At 39.7% G+C, this 25,845-nt stretch overlaps 1 protein-coding gene across 4 annotated transcripts in view; it reads left to right on the top strand.

Annotated features, from left to right (window-relative positions):
- Positions 1-21,503, top strand: part of hps5 (HPS5 biogenesis of lysosomal organelles complex 2 subunit 2) — a 46,521-nt gene extending 25,018 nt beyond the window's left edge. Inside the window, exons 14-23 of one of the 4 annotated variants that reach the window (XR_012399740.1) lie at positions 1,807-1,953; positions 2,042-2,110; positions 6,912-7,480; positions 10,253-10,373; positions 11,917-12,066; positions 12,136-12,255; positions 12,571-13,159; positions 14,170-14,507; positions 17,437-17,773; positions 20,835-21,503. Coding sequence is in view for 1 of the 4 variants with exons in the window: in NM_001089539.2 (NP_001083008.2) it covers positions 1,807-1,953; positions 2,042-2,110; positions 6,912-7,480; positions 10,253-10,373; positions 11,917-12,066; positions 12,136-12,255; positions 12,571-12,684; positions 14,401-14,507; positions 17,437-17,773; positions 20,835-20,895 (1,795 nt within the window). In the remaining 3 variants the exon portion in view is untranslated. 4 annotated transcript variants of the gene reach the window in all.
- Positions 21,504-25,845: the final 4,342 nt, after the last annotated feature.

Genomic DNA, 25,845 nt, shown 5'->3' with positions numbered 1-25,845 from the left:
TAACATACAGATACACACTCACATTCAGACAGACTCGTACACACTCACACACACAGACACATGGACACTCACAGACAAGCTGACTTACAGTAACGCACACGCAAACATAGACAGACTGACACACACAATCACACACACACACACACACACCATACAGATTTACACACATTAGACACTCACACACAGATATACGCACACTCCCACACAAGCACACACTCACTCGCAGAGAGATACACAGAGACATGCAGAGAGAGATGCAAACACACACTCTAGCATACAGATTTACACACACTTGAATCTTTCACACAGATATACTCACACTACCACACAAGCACACGCTCAATCACAGAGTCATACACACAACGAAAGACATGTGCACACATGCATACACACAGAGAGAGATGCAGACACATGCACACAGAAAGAAAGGTATACACACACACACACACACACACACACGTGACATGCTCATTCAGATTTACAGATACTCCTACAGATATACGCACACTCACACACAAGCATTCACTCACAAAAACATACACACAGACACACAGTGACACACTCACAGCCACACACACTGACATACATTCTCACGCACTCGCATACAGATACACACTCACATTCAGACAGACTCGTACACACTCACACACACAGACACATGGACACTCACAGACAAGCTGACTTACAGTAACGCACACGCAAACATAGACATACTGACACACACAATCACACACACACACTCACCATACAGATTTACACACATTAGACACTCACACACAGATATGGACACAAGAAACATGCACATACACACACACACACACACACACAGAGTTAAACACTCGCATACAGATACGCTCACATGCACACTTACTCACAGAAATACACACATAGACAGACTGACACACACAATCACACACACACACACACACACACACACACACACACACTCACCATACAAATTTACACACATTAGACACTCACACACAGTTATGCACACAAGAAACATCCACAGACACACACACACACAGAGTTACACACTCGCATACAGATACGCTCACATACACACTTACTCACAGAAATGCACACATAGACAGACTGACACACACAATCACACACACACACACACTCACCATACAGATTTACACATACTAGACACTCACACACAGAGATGCACACAAGAAACATGCACATACACACACACACGCACACAGACAGACATTTTCACACACTCCTATACAGATACACGCACACACACACACACACAGAGTTACACACTCGCATACAGACACACTAACTCACAGAAATGCACACATAGGCAGACTGATATTAGCACACAATCACACACATAAACATCTGCCCTCCAAAGTATTACACACTAATAATTTCACTTCCTCCTAAAAGTAACACTTGATATATTCTGTGCTCTGATTGGCTAAATCACAAGGAAGCAAACCTCCAGTGAAGAATCACACACTATTTGAATGCACATTATAATGCAGCTGCTCTCGCACAGAGGTTATTTTTAAAACAGCAACTTCCTGTTTCATCGCATGTCACTTTGGGCTTTGTCTCATTGTCTCATTGCTGATGCGTTTGATTGGTGAGGTAAACACTTTGCTATTTTCCATATGCATTAAGTAACCTGATGCTTTTCTTTTGCACTGCCATCATCACTGGACTTGATGATCTCAGCGTTGTGTGTGTGTGTTTGTGTGTGTGTGTGTGTGTGTGTGTGTGTGTGTGTGTGTGTGTGTGTGTGCGTGTGTGTGTGCGTGTGTGTGTGCGTGCGTGCGTGCGCTTTATCAGTGTTTCCAGCTTCATGAAAAAGACCACAGAGAAGATCAACACTCTTCAGATGAACGCTGACCTTTGGCCTCGGCCTGACCTCAGGGAGGGCGTTCAGGGTGAGGTTGCTTCCACAGCGAGCCCCATTTCAGAGGAAAGCGAGCAGGAGTGAGTGCGTTTCGTGTTCTGACGCCCTTCTGATGTTTTCTGACTGACGCATTGTGTTAAGGACGGTTTGTGACGGTCTCTCTGTTAGGTTAAACACTGAACATTCCGGCTCTGAGTCTGAGCTGCTGGAGCTGAGAGCCGCTACTAAGAAAGCCATGTGAGTGCCACTTCCTGTTGTCTTTTATTTATTATAGTGACTATAAGCTATATCAATATTTGAATTAATATTTGGGTGCTGAGATTTATGAATGAGAGATGTTAATATGCAGCTTTTTTATTTTTGTTTGTAGTTTGTTTTCTGAAAGACATTTTACATTAGGATTCGTTCATTCATTTTCCTTCGGCTTAGTCCTTTTATTAATCTGGGGTCGCCACAGCGGAATGAACCGCCAACTTATCCAGCATATGTTCTACACAGTGGAGGCCCTTCCAACTGCAACCCAGCACTGGGAAACACCCATACACACTCATACTCTACGGCAGGGGTTTTCAAACTGTGGGTCGCGACCCACTAGTGGGTCTCACGGTGAACAAAGGTGGGTCGCGCAACGTCACATAGCTGCAGCTATATTTTCATGGTGGTGAATCGAAACCAGTACGATTGACGGCAATAACTCAAAAACCTCTTACCCTAAAAATATCTAAAGTGTGTTTCCTACAAAAAGACAAAGCTGGTTATGTTTCACAGCTGTCTTTTTCTTTTTTTTCGCTCGACATTAAGAGCACTGCTCCGTTTGAGCCCTCGCAATCTGCATTTAGCTGGTAGAGCTCGCGCTGAGTGGAGCTCTCAGTAAGGCACCGTCAGAAAAGTGCTTCTTTTTTTTATTTATTTATTTATTTATTTATTTATTTTTTGGCTCCGTCCTGCGTGTTTTATTTTAAACACTACTAATTTTCTCTTAAATAAGTACAAACACTTACTAAATTAGTCGAATGCTTCATTATAGATCTGTTCATTCTTACATTAACACCTCTGTTATCAAACAAAACACAATGAGAGATTCATTTGCTGCTCTTCACTAAATAACTCTAGTAACTTTATTCAATATGCAAATACAATTAAAAGTGAAATAGATTTTATAGCTTTGTTTAATTTCTGTATAGGCTATTGATTTTAATAAGCTAAACCTTTTATTTCATTGTTAATATTTTCTAATGTTTGCTATGTATTCTATCATTTGAAGCTATTTGTTGTCCCATATTTTTTACATCCCAATGTTGACAGATTGCTAATCAATAAACGGCTATAGTGCTATCTGTTAGTTTTAACGTCAGCTAATGTTATGGAAGTGCATAGATGTTATGGATAATAGTAATAGTAATGTAACTACCCCCATCATTCCTTCCTCAAGCAAATATTAGATCTATTCAGCAATGATGTTAACTGCTTTGGCATATTTATCTGACGTTTTCCCAGCTTGTAGTAGTCGATTAAAAAGCTATTTAGTTTCTTATGACTATACTAGCAGTGGAGTTTACTGCGATGTGACGGGGCTTGATCATAATCACGGGGCTTGATCAAAGGTTGATCATATTCTCTTCTGAAAAAAAAAGAAGAGGATCTTTTTCAACAAAAAAAGTGATCACAGTTACAGCCAGCATCCCACAAAAAGCCTCATTTTGTGCATATCAAATCGCTAAATCCAAAAAGCCGCACACCATATATTTTTAACTGCTTTTAATGGATACATTTTTTACCCATTTTTCCATATTAAAATATTATGGTGGGATTTATAATCCGGGAAATAAAAAAGTTTGGGAATCCCTGCTCTATGGCAAGTTTAGTTTATTCAATTCCCCTATAGCGCATGTGTTTGGACTGTGGGGGAAACCGGAGTACACGGAGGAAACCCACACCAACACAGGGAGAACATGCAAACTGCACACAGAAATGCCAACTGGCCCAGCCGAGACTCGAACCAGTGACCTTTCTGCTGTGAGATGACCCAGATATATTTATCTGTAAATTAAATAACGTACTTATTTTTACCAGGTCTTATATAAAAGTATAAGTGATCATTTGTTATGTTTTAAATGATTAAATCGCATAAGTTGGCGGTTCATTCCGCTGTGGCAACCCCTGATGAAGGGACTAAGCTGAAGGAAAATGAATGAATATATCTGAACTGATATACAGTGAGTATACATAATATTATTATTATTTATTTATTTGACATGGACATCACAATTACACTGGACAACCAAATGCATTTGTTTAAGTGTTTTAGCAAACTTGCTAATTCTCAACACCTGTCCAAAGGAGACTTAAAAATTGACAAAGTGGAAATATAATAAATACATATAGACAACATTACATATATTTACACAAAATTACTGAAGGCAAAACCAAAGGCGACATGATCCAACCAACTAACTGTATACTATTACTATTTGTGCAAACACTGCTGTTTTGTTTTTAACCACTTTTTAAAAACTAAACCAAACTAAAAATATTTAGGGTGCTTTCACACCTGTGAATCGATTCAGTTGTTCCGAAACAGAGATTAAAATTGTTACATTGTTGCTCTTTGCTCTTGGAGCGGTTCGCTTTCACACTGCAAAGTTTCTAATCGGACTAAAAGAGCTAAAACAAGTCACGTGCGAGTAAACTCTCCTTACATTGGTCAGAGTGTCAGGGTTTATTTTGTAGCGTCCCGCTCAGCTGTCAGGAGAGGTGGTGGTTTGGTGGTGATTGACAGGGTGCGCGCGCGTGACGTGTCTGAGGAGAGACACGTTGGGGAGGGGTGAGAAGGGTGCGCGAGATGCCTATTTGAGGACTGGGAGAGAGACGCGAGATTACCGGGAGATCATCACTCGTTTGCGGGCATCCGGAGACTCGCGAAACTTCCCGCCCTACTCATAATTCTCTCTTCATGTAGCCGTAAGCCTATTACATATCCATAAAACACTGTAATATAACCGCGCTCGGATCGGATCGCTTTCTCACTGCAATCAAACCGCTCCAGGGTTCGTTTCAATCGAGCCGAGACCACCTCATTCAAGCGATCTCGGAGCGATTACTTTGGCGCGGAACAGAGTGCGATTGCCCTGTTCACATATGCCAATCGAACCGCGCTAACTGGGCAAACGAGATACGTTCCGAAACAAAAGTGTAGGTGTGAAAGCACCCTTAGATTACTTTCTGATTTTAAGCTAACCGGTAAATCATTCCACAGTTTGGCTCCCTTTACAGAGAAGACAGATTGACCAAAGGAGGTCTTACAATTTGGCACTAGACAGTCACCATTAGCAGTTGCTCGTGGAACTCTGTCAGAGGTTTGATGCCTACTGATTAGATCAGAAAACAGGATTGGAGCATGCTTATTTATAACATATAACATATAACATTTAAAAACCAATTTAAGATAATTACATTTAATAAAACTATCAAAACTAAACATAAACAGATCAGTTTTCAAGTATTGAGTTTTTATGTTGTGCATTGAACATTTCAATTGCACAAAAATACGTGATTTATGGAGATTAATACAATTTGGGGTTTCTTAGTCGTTTTCAGAAAGCATGTTTTTCCAATAAGTGTTAAAGACAGAACGATTTCTAAAAATGATTGAACGTATGGGTAATTCTTTCTCACAGTCCGGTTTAAATTGTCTTCTCAAACAAGCCGGCCTCCACGTGCTGGCTGGCACCTGATTCACTGCACCTGTGCGGCAATGATGAAACCCATTCAGAGACAGAGGCGGAGAGAAGAGAACCACACGCAATACACACACAAAAGCCTCACTACTTAAGATATTTATTTATTTATGTTATTTTTATATTATTATTTAAAGAAAATACATAACAATTGAGATGTGGTGGAATTGACATTTGTTCAGTTCACGATGGAGAAACTGTTTCTCGTCTTATCTAAGTTAGTCCTCTTATGCTGTGTTCACACCAGACACGGAACGCGCGGATAAATTGCGCTATTCGCGCGTAAATAGTCGCGTGAACATTTGAGTTTACTCGCTTCATACCCGTGTCAAACCCCGCTTCATTCGCGTGTCAAATTCACTTCAGAACAGACGCGGATTCGCGTGATGGGCAGGGCTTCTGTCTGCCCGAAGACTCTAGCTTCATAGCTAAATGGCTAACATGGATTTTATGAAGAGAATAACAGTGTTTATGTGCTTTATGAAGACTGAAAAACAGCGTCGATACGTTTAGGGTCGTGTCTGAGTCCACTACATCCTTTCAGAGGTGCATCCAGCTCTGTGAGCTCATAAACTCCTCCAGAAACTTAACCTGGATGACGGAGGCTTTCAGCCGTGCTTCAGACTGAGCAAAGCCCAGTTTGATGAACTGTTGTCGGTGAAGGCTGGAGGATTTCCCTCGGAACACCGACAACAGGTTCTACGTCACAATCACGCCCCCAAAAGAGCAAGCTTCTGATTGGTTAACGCGGCGCGAATGTACGCTGAAGTTCAGATTTTCGAAATCGAGAGATTCCCATGAAACGCTCGTTAAGCACGCTCAATTCGCCCCACGCCATTCGCGCAATTTGCTTCATTCGCGCCGTGCCATTCGCGCGTATCGCGTCGCAGGATGTCTATTCGCATGTTTGCATTGACTTAACATGTAAATCACTCGCGTTCCGCGTCTGGTGTGAACGCAGCATTACAGATCTTAAAACTGGACCAGGGGTGGCCAACCCTGTTCCTGGAGAGCCACCGTCCTGCAGATTTCAGTTGCAACCCATATCAAACACACCTGCCTGTAATTACCACGTGGTGTTCAGGTCCTAATTAATTGGTTCAGGTGTGTTTGATATGGGTTGCAACTGAAATCTGCAGGAAGGTGGCTCTCCAGGAACAGGGTTGGCCACCCCTGTACTAGACAAATTGTTTAAACTTATGAGGCTATGTTACATTAATTTAGAACAAGTTTTTTTTTACTCAACTTCACAAGGCTAAAAGTGTTCGTAGCTGAAAAATGGCTCATATATCCCTCTGCAGCTCTCAGATCCAGGACCCGATGGTTTTACTGGACCCTCTCTGCCTCAGCGATGTGCTTCAGGAGTGGGCTCCAGTTCTGGAGAGAGCTTTGGGTCCGGAGGATCAAATCCTACCTGTAGAAACAACAAATCCAGAGGAGAAAACCCTGGAGGAGGAAGAGCTCGTCTCATCAATGTCTTGCTGCGTCGTGGTCCAACCAGAGATCTCAACATCGCCTGCTGCTGACCCAGATGAATCCGCAACCCACACTGAAGAAGAGGACTTTAGTGAGAGCACCCCCTGTTCCATCGCCCCAGTCCGAGCACAGTTCCCTCCTCTTGCAAACCATGTTGAACTCATACAGCTGTTTTCCCCCAAACCTCTGCCCCCTGACCTGCAGGCTGACCTCTCGCTGCTGGCCTGTCTGTATCTGGAGATGGGATGTCCCGGGAGAGGAGGGATGGAAAGCGTGTGTGTGTTCCTGAGGAGGTTCTTCTTCCTGTTGGACCAGGAAAGAGTGAGGAGGATGTGTATGCTGAGGTACAGGGAGAACCGTGAGGTGCTGAAGGCCTACATCGCTGGCATGCTGGGTGAGTTTACTGTACAGCAGGGGTCACCAACTTTTTGGAAACTGAGAGCTACTTCTTGGGTACCGATTAGTGTGAAGGGCTACCAGTTATTAAATAACAAATGTTTCTTAATTTACTTTTAATTATATGTTATTATTAATAATTAATAATATTCATCTATGTGAAGACATTGATCATGTTAATGATTTCTCACAGTAAGTCAACAATGATTTAACAAGTCAGATAAATATCAATATGCAACACTTCATTTGTCTGAAATCGTTTTTAAAGTTTTTTTTAAATATATAACTTAAAGTAATTTTCAAATTTACACCAATGCAAGTGTGATTTAAAAAGAATACCTATAAAAATATTAGATGCAGCTTACTCATATGTGGTGCTATGGTGAGCTATTTTCTAGAACAGACCCGCGGGCAACTCATGTGAACCTGGCGGGCTACCTGGTGCCCACGGGCATCATGTTGGTGACCCCTGCTGTACAGAGATTAGCTGCAAAATTGGGTTTATCAGAGCAGTAGTAGTGCCTGTTGTTCTTTCCTGATCTCCTCTCTTTATTCTATGTTATTTCCTGTCATCATACCATCGTGTCAAATAAATGCAAGATGCTAAAAAAAATCTTATATTAAAAAAAGGAAGGCTTTAGTACAGATTTTAAAGGCCCGGATAACCCAAAAATGCAAATTTGCCTTCTATTCGCAAACCCTTAAAAAAATACTTATAAAAAAATGTATATACTATATATAATATGACTATATATATTGTTTTATAGTTTACTTATAATAAAAATAAGGATTTTATTATAGGCTTAATAGGGCCAGTTCACCTAAAAACGAAATTTTACTTACTATTTGCCCACCTTAAAAATATATATTCTATCATAATTTACTAACAACTATTTACTTATACTTACTATTTATTTACTATTTACTTATATTAAAATGTATTCCATTTATTATAAACTAGAAAAGGCCAAAACTGAAATTTTACTATTTACCCACCCTAAAAACAATATTCTGTCATAATTCACTTACTACTATTTACTTATACTTACTATTTATTTACCCACACAAAAATGTCATAATTTGCTTACATCAAAAATATTGGATTTATTACAGGCTTTAAGGGCTCAGTTCACCCAAAAATGAAAATTTACTTACTATTTACCCACCCTAAAAACAATATTCTATCACAATTGATTTATGTTAAAAAGTGGTTGGTTTATTACAGGCTTTAAAGGGCCAGTTTACCCAATAATACAAGTTTACCTACTATTTACCCACACTAAGAACAATATTCTGTCATAATTACTAATTAATATAATACTGGGTTTGTTACAGGCTTTAAAGAGCCAGTTTACCCAAAAATCTACATTTACTTACTATTTAATCACCCTAAAAATAAATATTCTATCATAATTTACTTGTATTAAAAAGTATTGGGTTTATCACAGGCTTTAAAGGGCCAGTTTACTCAAAAATTAAAAATTACTTACTATTTACCCACCCTAAGAACAATAGTCTGTCATAATTTACTTACTACTATTTACTTATACTTACGGTTTATTTACTATTTACTTATATTAAAATGTATTGGGTTTATTAAAGCTTCAAAAGGCAAAAACTGAAATTTTACTTATTATTTACCCACACCAAAAAGTCATAATTAGCTTATATTAACATTACTTGTATTAAAAAAGTATTGGGTTTATTAAAGGCTTTAAAGGCCAGTTCACCAAAAAATAAAAATATACTTACTATTTATCCACACAAAAAAAAAAAATATTCTGTCATAATTTACTTATAGAAAAAACATTGAGTTTATTACTGATTTTAAAGCGCCAGTTTACCCAGAACTGAAAATTTACTTAATATTTACCCACCCTAAAAATATATATTCTGTCATAATTTACTTATATTAAAAAATACTGGGGGCGAAGCAGGTAGTGCTGTCACCTGACAGTTCTAACCTCGGCTCAGTTGGTGTTTCTGTGTGGAGTTTGCATGTTCTCCCTGCCTTCGTGTGGGTTTTCTCCGGGTGCTCCGGTTTCCCCCACAATCCAAAGACATGCGGTACAGGTGAATTGGGTAGGTTAAATTGTCCGTAGTGTATGAGTGTGTGAATGTGTGTGTAAATGTGTTGCGGCTGGAAGGGCATCTGCTGCGTAAAAACTTGCTGGATGAGTTGGCGGTTCATTCCGCTGTGGCGACCCCAGATTAATAAAGGGACTAAACCGACAAGAAAATGAATGATAAAAAATACTGGTTTTATTATAGGCTTGAAAGGGCCAGTTTACCCAAGAATGAACCTTTTCTGACTACTTACCATAAAAAACGTATTCTGTTATAATTCATTTATATTAAAAAATATTGGGTTTAGGACAAGCTTTAAAGGGCCAGTTCACCCAAAAATCTACATTAGTTACTATTTACCCACCCTTAAAATAAATAGTAAAATAACCCTTAAAAGGTTAAATAGTAAGTAAATGTTCATTTTGTATGTTTATACGCTATTTATATCTTCATTCATCTTGCATATATTCTGTCATAATTTACTCGTCCTCCACTGGTTCCAAACATGTTTTTTTTCTTCTGTTGAGCATGAATGAAGATATACTGAAGAATGTTGTTTTTATAGGATACATTTTTTACAGAAAAAAAAACATGTTTAGAAAATTTATGTAAAATCAGTCATTTTAGGTTTAAAAAAATCATAAAACTGTTGTGTGAAGTTGTAAAAGGACTGTCTGATCTTGTGCGGTGTGTGTGTGTTCAGAGTTCACTCAGGCCAGTAAAGTAGTGGAGGTGATCCAGAAGGGGGATCTGCTGAAATCTCTGCGCAGTTTAAGAGAACTGCAGCCCTGGAACGCTCCTCTGCTCCTCTCACACCTCTACAGGTCAGTTTATGTACACTACATGACAGAAGTCTTGTTGCTTTTCCAAGTTTTAGGAACAACAAATAATAACTGGACCTCCAGTTGATCATTTGGGGTCAGAAGTGGCTTATATGAAAGGTAAAGGCCTCTAGATTTCGCTTATTTGAGCACAATAAAACATGATCAAGCCTTGATTTTGAATGATTTCATTAGGACAGTAAAGTCTGGTCTCAAACTCGCGGCCCGCGGGCCATTTGCGGCCCTCAGTGCAATATTTTGTGGCCCGCGCCGACCGCTGTTCACTGACAGAATCAGATTCTATCCGTACACAGCCGTCACTGGCTTTCCCTGCCCGCCGTGTAAACAAAGGGGCGGGGATGCCGGTGACGTCACCACGCACCCCGCCCCTTTGTTAGACGCTGTGACGGGCGGGAAGTGTTAGGAGGGAACTCGCGCCGGCCAGAACCAAGGTAAGCTGTTCCCGCCCCTGCCTGCCACTTAGCTACCTATCTGCAGCCTGCCACCTACCTAGCTACAGCCTGCATCTTATATATATTATAGGTAGATACAGACTGGTACAGACGGATGTGACTGGAGTGGGGTTCAAGCGGACCATGTGCCTTTTTGGGAGCACATATTTGTGTGAGAAGTTATTCTCCACCTTGAACTTCAATAAGTCAAAGTACAGGTCTAGACTTAATGATGATCATCTTCAAGCCATACTGACGGTCTCAACTGCTTCCGCTCTAAAGCCAAATGTGGTTCAGATTTGTGAGAAGAAGCGCTGTCAAGTCTCTGGCAGCAAGGAGTAAGCAAAAGATGCCATGTTCAGAAGAACTGTTCATAATCTTTACTCAATGTTCTATTAATGTTCAGGACACTTCATGTTCAGAAGAAATAATTAAAACTGTTAATAAAGACATTTGAGGACTTTTTTTTTTTGTGAAATCCCTTATGCGGCCCAGCCTCACCCAGACTTTGCCTCCTGCGGCCCCCAGGTAAATTGAGTTTGAGACCCCTGGTCTAAAGTCTCATCACTGAACAGAAATAATGTCCAGTATAGAGTATAAAGTCCTGCTGCAGTGGAGACAGAATGAATATTGTGTCTGACTCCATCATGAGCCTCATACATCTCTGCACTGACTCACATCACTGATTAATAAAGTCATCTGGAATGGCGAAGAAAGCGCTCTTGCAGGACTCCCAGAGTTCATCAAGATGCTTTGGATTCATCTTTAATGCCTCCTCCATTTTACCCCAGACATGCTCAATAATGTTCATTTCAGGTGACTGGGCTGGCCAATCCTGCAGCAGCTTGACTTTCTTTGCTTTCAGGAGCTTTAATGTGGAGGCTGAAGTATGAGGAGCGCTATCCTGCTGGAGAATTGTCCCTCTCCTGTGGTTTGTAATGTAATGGGCAGCACAAATGTCTTGACACCTCAGGCTGTTGATGTTGCAGATCTCCCGCACGCCCCCATACTGAATGTAACCCCAAACCATGATTTTTCCTTCACCAAACTTGACTGATTTCTCAGAGAATTTTTTTTTTCTGTTTTTACTACAGGCTTTATGAGAAACATGGAGAGGTGGCTGTTCGAGCATACCCGCAGTTCTATCCCACAATCCTCCCCTCTGACATCATGGCCATGGCTTTACCCAGCCACTTCCTGCCTTATTTGGACAATTTAGTCCAGTCACGGGCTGAACAGCAACGGTATGGCCGAGTTACATTTGTACATACATTGTGACGTATGCTATAATCTGTTATTTTGTCTTCGGCCAGGCTGTCCTTCTTGGGCTCTCTTCTTCAGCCAGAAACTCTGCGTCAGGATTGGCTGGAACTGGCGCTATCCCATGATGCTCCACAAAGGGAGGACACACTCACTCATGATGGACAGCCCAGGTACAGGAAAGAAATATAATTTTAAAAAAGTATGAGCAATGAGAAATCTGTCATGCCTGTAAGTTTATATGTATATACATGGCACTTTGAGGTTTTTGCATCTCAACCCGTCATATATTTTATTTTCGTATGTTGTATGTATTGCATAATTCGTATTATATCACTTTGTGAATATATCTTTCTAATTTAAATATATTTATTCAGCTATTTACTTCTATGTAAGCTAAATATTACAAACAAAGTGTTATTTATAATATTTATTTTCCGACCACATTTATTTCGGTGTCACTGACTGTCCCGTCTCCTGTGCTGTAGGTGGCACTCTCACTTCTTCAGCTGGGGTTATGGGCGTCTGCTATCTCTGCTGATCCGCCTGCCTGCTGATCTGGCCTCTAAACAGAAGATGCTGGACATGTGTAAAGCTCACGGGTGAGTGCAGAGTAAAGGCCCGTGCACACCAAGACGTTTTTTGCTCGCGTTTTACGTTTAACGCCTCGTGACTAAATCAATGTGATCGTGCACACTAACGCGCAAAACGCCAGGTGCAAAAGCGTCGTTTTAAAAAGCACCTCATGCTCGTTTTGTTGTTTTCATGCGCGACGTCAAAACCTTCTCCACCAATCAGGTTGGCACTTTTGTTCACGTGCACGAAGCTGCTGAAGTTACAGTAAACAGCACTTGGAGGCGCTCAAACGCAAAACTGTCAATGCGAGCGCACATTGAAGAAGATGCCCAGAGGCGATATGAACGTGGAGCTGCTTATTGCTCTGGTGAACACTAATTATTTCTTCATCGCTAGAGCTGGAGCTGCTGCTTGAATTATCCATGCTAGTTCGAGTCACCAGTAACCTTAACAACAAACACGTGAACTTCCTCTCCTCCTCTTCTTCCGTGTTATAAGCGGGTGTCAGAAGCTTTCGGTTAAAGTCTACTTCTTTTTCAAAAGATGCATGATTAATGGGCGTGGAGCTCCGCGAGCATAGGCAGGAGTGGGCGTGGCCAGCAGGGGAGAAGGGGAGCAAACAACCGTTGTTGACGGTTAGCTCACAAAATGAGACACAAACCGTGAGGAGACGCATGAGTTTATAGTTCACAAAGTTAAAATGCAAAGAAATGAACAGTAATTTAATGCCCTGCTACATTTGTTATTCGTAATTTCATATACACAACCACAATTTATATCATTATTAAGATAAGTGTGTTCATGTAAACACTATAAATGAGGATTCTCCCTCAATCCCCGGGTCTGAACCATAGAGCTAAATGCAGACTCATTGCAGCAGGTCTCCTGACCTGCCTATTTTAACCATTAGCCCTGCTGGTAATATAGAGGATTTAGGCAAACACAGCAGCACGGCGATGTGTCTGAATGTGAATGAACTCCTGATAAAAGTCAACGTCCGCCACTCTTCAATTCTCGTGCTGCTCTCCCGACAAAAATGCTAGCAGCACACACACAGCTTTGCTGTATGATCGGCCCTGACAAGATCGCGGGGAAAAAACATGCAACAAACCCCGTGGATCATGGAAACAAACACATACGAGCCTTCATGAACGGCTACTGCGTGCCGTGGGTCCGTGTCTCTCAGCTTGCTTGAAACTGGCATGCCTTGGCTTCGGAAAGCACGTGCTCTTGTGAATAATTAAGCAGCCGGCTCTTCTCATAGGATAAGAAAACTCCGCTATGAATAATAATGAGAAACCGACGCGTCATCATTGCACTTGCAGTACTGCGCTACGTCGCCGATTTTGATCCCGCCCCAAAAATCATTTTAATCCCGGAAGCTGAAATTAGCTGACAAAAGCTCAAAATTATCCAGTTTTCCCCACAATTAAAGCTGACAGGTGCTAACATTGTCTTAACTGATGCTTAACACACACACATCTGTTAATATATTAAAGAAAGTTCTCCAGGGTGTCCTGAACCTTTAATGTTGTGCAGCTCCATCTAACGTCAAAAGAGTGATTTTTGCATACTCTTCAGCTTGACGTCAGTGAAGATCGCTTGGGTTTGAATACTGAAAAACATCTCGTAAAACGCTGACGATAAACGCAAACGAAAAGCATACCGGTGTGTAGGACCCTTTAGACTGGACAGATTTGAGTGTGAATGGGCTGCTGTGTAACCTGTTATTCATCTATTAGGTATTGGTTGGGTTACCTGTACCTGTGCAGAGAGCTGCAGCGGCGAGCCGAGGCCTTCAGTGCCATCTGCAGACTGGACGACATGACACTACTGGAGGGGGATGATGGTACTGCAAACACCAGTCTAAATCACTTACTTTAAAACAATGGTCTTAAACTCAATTCCTGGAGGGCCACAGCTCTGCACAGTTTAGCTCTGAGCACCTTGATTAGTTGCATCAGCTGGGTTTGATTAGGGTTGGAGCAAAGCTGTGCAGAGCTGCGGCTGTCCAGGAATCCAGTTTAAGACCTATGCTTTAGAAGAACACACAGAAAACACATAAGCACAACGACTCTCATTGGTAGAGCTATTTCAGAAAAAAGGGGAGGAGCCACTTAATTTGCCCCACCCTATTTTTACATTTTAGGTAAATTTACATCACACGTCAAACAATACTGTGGAGTTCAGAGCACTTCAGGGGACCTTTTAAATGTAAATTCCACGAGTGTAAAACCCTGGTGGACAAAAAGCCAATCAGAACACCAAACAGACTGTTGCGTGACTCATATTTTGATGTAGGTCATAGGTGATCCGATTTAAGCCCTGGTCAGATCACGTTTTTACTGTCAGTTACTAATACGCCAGATTATATATTTTTATATAAAAAAATATAAAAAATATTAATTAAATTATATTTAATTATATTAAATATAATTTATTTATTTTTCCTTGATTAAATCTTGACTTTTCATGGGTAACAAATGCCAGACTACACATTCCTTCACGATCAGTCATCCGTTAAAGTCAACAACCAGCGTTATTTCCCAAAGCAGTCACAAGTGTTGCTAAAACAATATTTCTGAATATCTTAATTTAACATTTTTTAATCTTATTTCAATCTTAATAAGTGCTGATGCTTGCAGACAACTAATAACTACATTATTTAAGGGCGTTCGTTATGACATGGATAGGATCAAACTTACGATTTCTTTTTAATATTAAGGTATTTTCTTTGAAATCTAAATGTATATTTTCCTGCCATGGGTTGCTTATTAAACACTTGCCTGAACTTGCTGTCAGAGAGATTGAGAAAATGAAAGCACATCAGCAGCAAGGAAAAATCAGATGCTCAAGACATCATTTTTTAAATAATTACATATAAAAAAATTAGCAAATATATGACAGAGGTTTGTGATACAACAGTTACAGTGAAGCATTCATTCATTCATTCATTCATTCATTTTCTTGTCGGCTTAGTCCCTTTATTAATCCGGGGTCGCCACAGTGGAATGAACCGCCAACTTATCCAGCAAGTTTTTACACAGCGGATGCCCTTCCAGCCGCAACCCATCTCTGGGAAAAGTGAAGCATTCATTACATCCCTATTTTCCACAGAGCGAAACAAATCAGCCACCAGAATAGATGAGTAGTAGAGAGGCACACACAAAAATATAAATCATATATTTTTCTTTGAAAAAATATCTTTCTGAAACGAATTTCGTTTTGTATAATTTGTATCTTAATTTTAATGTATCTTTTGTTAGTCAATTATCTATAAACAAGAGTAACGAATGACATTTGAGATGGTGCGCTTCAAAACAAGTCCGCTATATGCACCAAAACACGAATTGCCGTGAGATTTTGCTGCTTTGTTAAATAAAATAATAATCTAGCCTAAATGAATTAAAGTGAAATGTTCACAGTTTCAGAGAAGCCTACATTGAACTGTTTTCACTGTTAATGACAAATCTGAATAAGCAGGAAATGCTTTTGCAATGCCTTTTGCACTAAATGTGTTCCCAGATTAAGGCTGATTTATACTTCTGCGTCAAACGCCGGCGTATGCTACTGCGCTGACGCATAGGCCTTAGCCGTGGCCGTCGGCGTCGCTGACGTGCACCTCTCAAAAAATGTAACTACACGTCGCAACGACGCGTAACGCAAGCTCTGTGATTGGTCGGCTTGGTAGCGCTGACGAGTCTGGGCGGGACCGAGAGCTGCGTGAATGGTGCGAGCCTGATGGAGCGATTGTTTACAAGTGTGGAGTCCCGTGAAGGAGCTCCGGATGGAAAGTTTTGTTTTGTGTTTACCTCATTGTTAAAGTTGTTGCACGTCCGCCAGGTTCCTGCCTCAAAATGAGCGAATTTGAGCCACTTGTACAATCAGGAAGTGTTCAGGAAAAGCAAAACAGCAGCGAAGAAACTCGACACAGAGGAACATTTACACCTCACTGCCAACTAGCGTTTCGGAAGTGTTAATGCAGACCAACAGAGACAGCGCGCAGAGGTATAAATGCACAGCTATGCTCGTTGCATGCGCCGTGGGTTACGCCGGTCACTTGACGCAAAAGTATAAACCAGGCTTTACTCAGAAAAACAAACTCTGTTGGAAGGATGAAAGAACTCAGAAACTCGTTTTGAGAATGGAGATGCATATTAGTGCCAATCTGTCAGAGAAAATTGCTTAAAACACTTTATTATTTTAGATAAGATAGATAAAGTTTGCATAAACAATGATTGATCTCATCCACACATGATCCACCCATATGTAAATATGCAGCCTATTTTTTGATTACCTGAACAGCGCATTAACGGCAGCACCTGCTGAGATAACCGAGAAGTTATTTACACCTATTACAGTGTCACCCACGTGACGGAACTCGTCGTGATGAACGAGAAAAAAATTAAACATGCTAGACTTTCTGCGATGGTGTCGTGAGGTGTTGCAGGCATGCTATCGGTTGTCATGAACTATACCACATTACATGAGAAGAAATGATTGAATCTTGAGTCACGACGCCCATTTGACGTTGACGAATGCTCACGCACCCTACATCAAGGAAATTGTGCAAAAATCATGACAAATTTTTGTGATCTAATCGGGGCTTTACATGTTGCACATGGAATCAATAATATTTACACCCCAGGCTGCTTTTTGACATTATAACAATGATAATTTTCCTCCCTTATTTTTACGTTCATCAAAGGTTATATTAAACTCAGCATGTATGCGGGATGCTAATTTTGAAAATCTAAAATTTCTCTTTTTTTTTCCAGGTATTGTTCCTCAGTCTCTGGATGAGTGGGTTTTGCTGCTGCAGCTTTCTCAGCAAATCATTGCAAGTGATGAATCATCGCCAACTTCGACAAAAAGCACCAATGGCTCATGTTTGGATGACGCTAACAGTAATGGTGACTGCTCTTCTGGCCTATCAAACGGTTCCACAGACTGGAGCATTCGGGTCAGTCCGGAGAACATCATCCTGCGTTTGGTGCGAGTCTTCGGGCCGGACCGAGCCCTGACAGCCCTGCAGGAGCATGGCATACCAGTTGATCACAGTTCACGCTCCACGCTGGTCTGTGATCTGCTGCGAATGGCAGAGAAACGCCAAAGGTGAGCGAAGAACAGATAGTTATTCGCCCTCCTGTGAATTTCTTCTGATTCAGATGATTCCCAAATGATGTTGAGCAGATTCAGGAATTTTTCACAGTATTTCCTAGTATATTTTTTCTTCTGGAGGAAGTCTTGTTTTATTTCGGTTAGAAGAAAAGCAGTTTTAATTGTTTTAAAAGCATTTATAGGTCAATATTATTAGCCCACTTAAGCAATATTAGTTTTGAATTGTCTCCAGAACAAAACACTGTTATACAATGACTTGCCTAATTAGCCTAACTTTACCCTAATTAACCTAGTTAAGCCTTTAGATGCACTTAAAGCTGAATACTAGCATCTTAAAGAATATCTAGTCAGATATTATTTACTTTGGAATATCATATTCACTATATTTTTATCATGCTGTAAAAAGAGACTCGTAATCTAAGATTAATAAGGTAGTATTTTTTTTAATTAGTTGGCAGTGTCCAGTATAGTCTACTGTTTAAGGAAAGTAGTAGGCAGACTATAGTAGGTACTGCATGTTAGATTTAATTGCTTTTAAAAAATAATAGGCAGTGTACAGCATATGCTGTGCAGTATAATACTATTGCATTCAGATCAAATAGTTGTTTAAATATATCAGTGTACAGCTGTATAGTGTGCTAATATTCTAGCTTGATTGAAAGGTTTTTAAGAAATAATAGGCAGTGTACAGTATATACTGTGCAGTTAGGCATGGGACAGTAACCGTTTTCAAGGTTTACTGCGGTTTAGAAAAGTCAAGGTTTTAAAATCGCCAAATTTTTCTGCTATACCATTCCTAAGGTATGTGTAAGATTATTTATTTATTTATTTATTTATTTATTTTTTTAGGACAACAGTATCTCCAGCAGAAAAGCTATCCAAAGATGCTATTTAAATTGTACAGAAATCAGTGTTTTTGAAAATAATTTAAACAGCAGAGGTCAATGATTCATTTTCATTATTTAGCCTGACATGTTTAATGCTTTAAAATATATTAAATGTTACACAAAATAAGATATATTGTGTTCAAAGGGGGGAAAAGTCTTTGTTTTTTTACCCAGACATTTAAAAAGAATATATTTTAAAGTAGTAAACACAAAACTGTGAATCCGGGATATTTTAAACCAAGGTTATATCATACCGTCAGAATCCTATACCGGCCCATGCCTATGTGCAGTTTAATAGTATACCGATCCAATCAAATAGTTTTTTTTTATATACTAGTCAGTGGACAGTGTATATACTATATAGCATGCTAATATCTTATTAATATTATTAGTCTTTTTAATATACTAGTCGGTATACAGTTTACACTGTCAAAGTCCCTTTTAGGCAAGTCATTTTACTCGATGGCCATCTTTCACACGCCTCTTAGGCAGTTCGCTCATGTATGCTCTCTGAATGGGGAAACATCAAATTCTCCAAAATTGTTTGCAAAGCTTACGATGGGGTATATGCCAAGCTAATGTGTTTCCCATACTGATAAACTTCCGGTGACCTGTTTTTGTGAGTTTTTTTTCCATTTTATATGGTTCCCTGAACATGCCAATTCTGCATATACCCTATTAGATTACATACATGGAATTGCCAATTCAAATAAATAACGACTGTCTTAGTTTCAAGTTTCATTTCTTTTTTTCTTATATATATATATATATATATATATATATATATATATATATATATATATATATATATATATAATATTATATTATATTATATTATATTATATTATATATATTTTTGTTATTATTTTTTTTGTTTTCCAAAACAGTTCCAAACAAAACAAAACAAAGAAAGAAAGAGATAAATAAGAAATTAAAAAACATTTTTTAAAGAACATAGAAACAAAAAAGACATACAATGCTGGTGTCTAAGGTCACCGAATACAATCTTATTTACATTTTTATTTATTGTTGCTATATAAAATTTTGTTTAGGGTTACATATCAATGATCAACAGGCTCTAGATGTGTATATTGGCTATATAAAAGCACCACAGTACAATTAAAACATTGCATTTCTTCTCAGCCATTTATACCAGTATGCAGAAATTTTATAGGCTTGTTGTCTTAAGAAAAGTATAAGTTTCAAACGTTCGAGTCAAACAAAAGTAGCATTTTTTCAGGTTGCCCAAGCTAATGCACGTGCACACTCTAAGGAAGCGAGATCATGACACCAATCTCATTTACAGCTGTTCTACACATTATCATTTTAGTGTTTTAGGCGTTTTCCCAGAGATGGGTTGCGGCTGGAAAGGCATCCGCTGTGTAAAATCTTGCTGGATAAGTTGGCGGTTCATTCCGCTGTGGCGACCCCAGATTAATAAAGTTATTAAGCTGACAAAAAAAAGAATGAATGAATGTTTTAGGCGTTTGAGTAGTAGCAGTCATGTGATGTGCATTTGACAGGACTGACTGTACCTCGCGTTGGTTTTATAAAGATTACAAAATCAAAAAAACTTTTGTGCTTAAGTGTAGTCAGTTGATTTAAAAGCACATATTTTAAGCTTTATTTTGATATATGTCTTATGTCTGTGAAGCAAGTATTCGCTGAGATTCCAGTGTGTTTGTTAACAACAAAAACTGTTGTAAAAGCTCACCTCTGGTCTGAGCTTCTCCCCCGGAGAAACATCAGTCTGTAATGATTAATGATTGGCTCCTACACTAGTAGGCGGGGCCTCATTCACCATATTGACTGTTAGACTTTCCCCATTTAAAACAATACAAGTGACACGTCTTGCGCATTATATAGTCTGTGATACTGTGTATTATGCTAATATCCCATTCAGATTCATTTTAATCTTTCAACATTTTTCAAAAAAAGGAGTATTCCCTTATGATAATATATATTTTTAAAAAATAGTGTACTAAGTATACGCTTATAATCTGTTGATTTAAATAGTTGCAATTGTTTAGTATCCTTCGCAGTATGCTACTAATTCAATCTGAACTACTTTTGAAAAATAATAAGCAGCGCATGGTATATGGTGCACTACATAGATAAATGTTTTTGTCCTTATTTATAGTTTCTTTTGCATTGTTTTCTCCTTCCAGAGCTTTGATTCAGAGCATGCTGGAGCGATGTGATCGGTTTCTGTGGTCTCAGCACGCTTGAGTCTCCTCCGCATCTGCCTTCAGGACGGTCATGTTTCATTCAATCGCAGGTCTGGGATCAGCTCTTGCGTGCAGCTGGAGATTACACAGCCGACTGTTTCTAGATCAGCTGATTTCAGGTTATTGGACACGCATTCCAGTCACAGTCTTAACACAGATTCCTATTCATAGCTTTTTCACACCAGCACTATGACTGTATTGTGTTGTAAATGATGCGTGAATGTCACATGACGTGGTTTTCTCCTTCTTATTTAGCTATTAAACACAGTATGGTGTTGAAACAGTATTAACTATGGGTCTTTTTAATGAATACAAAAAAAAATCCATCTGTACATAAATGCTTTCCCTACATTTCTTGTGTTTATTATTAAGGCCCAGTATGCTGAATGCATTTATATACATATGTATTATTGTCTAATGTGATTTTCATCTGCAAGTATTTGAGAACGCTAATAAGCACATAAGTTAAAAACTAACAAGAGTGTTCTTTAAATAGAGAAAATTAAAAATAATTGCAAATGTATTAACTAATGCCATGCGGTTTGGCTGGTTTAACTGGCTGCTATTAATAAAAAGCACAATAAATAGCAGTACATGCTAATTAAAAAACATGTCAAAAGTGTTATTTCTTTGAATGCACGACTGAGACATTCAGATTTTCTTTTCCCTCTTCATGCATAAAATTAATATAACTTGGTAAAACATGAATTCATGTGGTAGATGTGCAATACACACTCACCGGCCACTTTATTAGGTACACCTTACTAGTACCAGGTTGGGCCCCCTTTTGCTTTCAGAACTGCCTTAATCCTTCATGGCATAGATTCAACAAGCTACTGGAAATAGATTTAGCTCCATATTGCACGCAGTTGCTGCAGATTTGTCGGCTGCACATCCATGATGCAAATCTCCCGTTCCACCACATCCCAAAGGTGCTCTATCGGATTGAGATCTGGTGACTGTGGAGGCCATTTGAGTACAGTGAACTCATTGTCATGTTCAAGAAACCTGAGATGATTCATGCTTTATGACATGGTGTGTTATCCTGCTGGAAGTAGCCATCAGAAGATGAGTACACTGTGGGCATAAAGGGATGGACATGGTCAGCAACAATACTCAGGTAGGCTGTGGTGTTGACATGATGCTCAGTTGGTACTAATGAGCCCAAAGTGAGCCAAGAAAATATCCCCCACACCCTTACACCACCATCACCAGCCTGAACAGTTAATACAAGGCAGGATGGATTCATGCTTTAATGGTGTTGATGCCAAATTCTGACCCGACTATCTGAATGTTGCAGCAGAAATGGAGACTCATCAGAGCAGGCAACGTTTCTCCAGTCTTCTATTGTCCAATTTTGTTGTCCGGGTGTACCAAATAAAGTGGCCAGTGAGTGTTTGTCAATACATAAATATTGTGAGATGTGCAAGTTTTAATATCTTAAAAATCCAAAAGCATTGACTGTGCCATAAAGTTAGAATGAGCCTATAATTCAAGATATGAAAGCCAATCATCCCTGTATGATATAGTTCAGTAGTTTAGAAGTTAATGTTAAGTCATTTTTTTGGTTAAATGTTATCAGTTTTCTTTAGTTTCACCAATGAAAAGACTTCCAAAGAAACATTTGTGCATCTCAGAGTAAAGGCCCGTGCACACGGAACCGTTTTTTGCTCGCGTTTTCTGTCTACGTTTAACGCCTTGTGACTAAAGGCTGATTTATACTTCTGCGTCAAACACCGGCGTAGGCTACGGCGCTGACGCATAGCCCTTCGCCGTGGCCGTCGCCGTCACTGACGTGCACCTCTCAAAAATTGTAACTACACGTCGCAACAACGTGTAGCGCAAGCTCTGTGATTGGTCGGCTTGCTAGCGCTGACCAGTCTGGGCGGAACCGAGAGCCGCGCGAATGGCGCGAGCGATTGTTTACAAGTGTGGAGTCCCGTGAAGGAGCTCTGGATGGAAAGTTTTGTTTTGTGTTTACCTCATAGTTAAAGTTGTTGCACGTCCGCCGGTTCCTGCCTCAAAATGAGCGAGTTTGAGTCACTTGTACATCCAGGAAGTGTTCAGGAAAAGCAAAAGAGAAGCGAAGAAACTCGACACAGAGGAACATTTACACCTCACTGCCCACTAGCGTTTCGGAAGTGTTAATGCAGACCAACAGAGACAGCGTGCAGAAGTATAAATGCACAGCCACGCGCGTTGCCTGCGCCGTGAGTTGCGCCGGTCACTTGACGCAGAAGTATAAACCAGGCTTAAATAAAGGGCGTCAATGTGATCGTGCACACCAACGCGCAAAACGCCAGGCACAAAAGCGATATGAACATTTAGCTGCTTATTGCTCAGGTGAACAATAATCATTTCTTCATCGCTAGAGCTGGAGATGCTGCTTGAATTATCCATACTTGTTTGAGTCACCAGTAACTTTAACAACAAGCGTGTGAACTACCTCTTTTCCTCTTCTTCGGTGTTATAAGCGGGTGTCAGAAGCTTATAGTTGTGTAGCGCCATCTAACGTCAAGGAGGGATTTTGCAAATGAAAAGCGTCCCGCCTTAACACTGCGGTGCCATATTTATGAATTTGTGATTTAATAATCCATTTATTTGCTTCATTTCTAAATGAATCAGCAGTTTTGAATGAATCGCTTGAATACTTCATTGAATTGCTCATTAAGACAGAGACTTGTCGCCACCTATTGGTGGTTTTAGTGTCATATTTATTTATCTGTAGGCCTGAAGCTGAAACACCAGCACAAAAACACACTCCTAGGCTGCGTCCGAAACCGCCTACTACTTAGTAGGTACTGCTTTTGAATTTAAACGTACTATGCCGTCAGAAAAGTATGTTCTATACAGTATGAATGTGAAAAGTATCAATGGAATTCGGACGTACTACATCCACCATTTTGTCATAATCACGTGACCTACCTGCGTCAGTTGCGTTGCTTTACTCTCATTCATGAATTCGCTCGTGGGGCATCATGGGATAGCGCAGCATGCATGCGCACTCCAGAATCTCGCCGGAAGTAGTAAGTCATCCATGTACGTCTTGCATACTGATTTTCGAATTCTATGAATTTGGACATACTACTCGGCTCGCATACTGATTTTAGCGTACTATATAGTATGGAAGCATGCAGTTTCGGACGCTGCCCTAGTAATTGGAAAAAATATGAATATACACCAAATTTTTAAGATTATTATTAATTTTATTTTGGTCAATGATGCACACTCATTAATATTCGGAGAGTCTACTAGCAATTAATATATAATGTAGTGTTATATTTAAACTGTGAACTTCATCTAGCAATGTTCTGAGGGGGTTCTTCTACGGTAAATGGGTTTTTAAGTTGGCGATTACCTGTAGTGCCCTCTGGTGATTCTTTTAAGCACTGCAACATGTCTTAACCAACACATTGGGCCCTATCATACACCCGGCGCAATGTGGCGCAAGGCGCAGCGCAATAGTCTTTTACTACTTTCAGCTCGGCGCAAGGGTCATTTTGAGGTGTTGCGCCACGCTGTTTAAATAGCAAATGCATTTGCGCTCAAATGTGCGCCCATAGGCGTTCTGCTCTAAAAAAGCAGGCCTGTTTTGGTGCGTTGCTATTTTGAGAAACTGTAAATAGTCTGATCTTTAGACCAGAACAAAGTCGGTCTATTGTCTGGCGCAAAGTGCGCCTCGCTTACACACTACAAACAAGATGCAGAGCAATTAAAATATAAATAAAATAATATCATAATAATATCAATATATAAATAAAATAAAAATATATAATATCTTAAGGAGATATAGATATATATATAAGGATATATACAGGAATATAAATGTTTAAAATATTACAAAACATATTAATTTCTAGCCTTCATAAAGATTTAAAAACCACTGCCGTCATACTTTCTTCATCTCGGGAGGCTTTTTCAGTTCATTCAATTTGCTTTTGTATAATGTTATTATTATTAGCAGTATTATTTATTATATCCATATTTATATTTGTTTAATTAAAAACAAGCTTAGATTTGTCCACCTGTCAGGTTTTAGACCGTATGGGGCATGGCAGGTGTATTTGGAAATAACTCAGTATTTTCACCACACTTTGTTATTATTATTCATTTATTCGTTTGCTGGAAATTAGAACTGAATTTAGAAATAGTTTTGAAACAAATCTTTGCGCTTAACAAACAAAATTAATTATTTATAGGCTGATTGATGTCTGTGCGGGAAGGTTTCCCTATCCAAGAGCGAAAGCGAAAGTGAACTTACTTTACGTCAAAATGCGCTTATGGCGCGACGCAGCTGGCTCTTAAAGGGAATGGGAGATGAGGCTCTAATTGGTTTATTCTCAAAACACACCTATAACTCATTAAGAAAATAAACTCAACCCCTTTAGACCATGTGCCACGGCGCAAAGCGGATTTTCCCGTCCTTAAATGAGCAAAAATGCATTCTGACACACCCTAAAAGCTTTTGCTCCCTGCGTTTTGCGCTCTGCGCATGGACCGTCAAAATAGAGCCCATTGTGTCTACAAAACACAAATAATACAATATTTACAAGATTTCACATGAACATGGTATGCAGCACAAACACATTTATATCTTGCGCCAGCTTGGCACTGGTTTTCTCTTTATGTCCGCCAGGCGCGTGTTCCCGTCAGATGTGTCATTTTATCTGTGCGTTCGGCCTTTATAGTCATCAAACTGGAATCCCCGACGTTCTCCTCACTTTTCAATTTGTCTTATCAGACTTTAGAAGCGTCTGTTTTTCTCTGTTGCTCCACTGACCTCTTTTCCAGGTGTGTCTTCTATCTGATCGTTCCTGAGCCAGCAGAAGTGTCATCCACAGGTGGGCAGAAAGCACAGGGATTACTGGAAACATGAACAAGTATAGCTGCAAGCAGAGTGCGAATTACAGGGGGTTTGGTCGGGGTCTAACCCCCTAATTAATGCTTGATC

Source organism: Danio rerio, chromosome 25 (genome assembly GCF_049306965.1).
Source record: "Danio rerio strain Tuebingen ecotype United States chromosome 25, GRCz12tu, whole genome shotgun sequence".
NCBI classification, from domain to species: Eukaryota; Metazoa; Chordata; class Actinopteri; order Cypriniformes; family Danionidae; genus Danio; species Danio rerio.
This window is presented reverse-complemented; position numbering and strand designations above follow the sequence as displayed.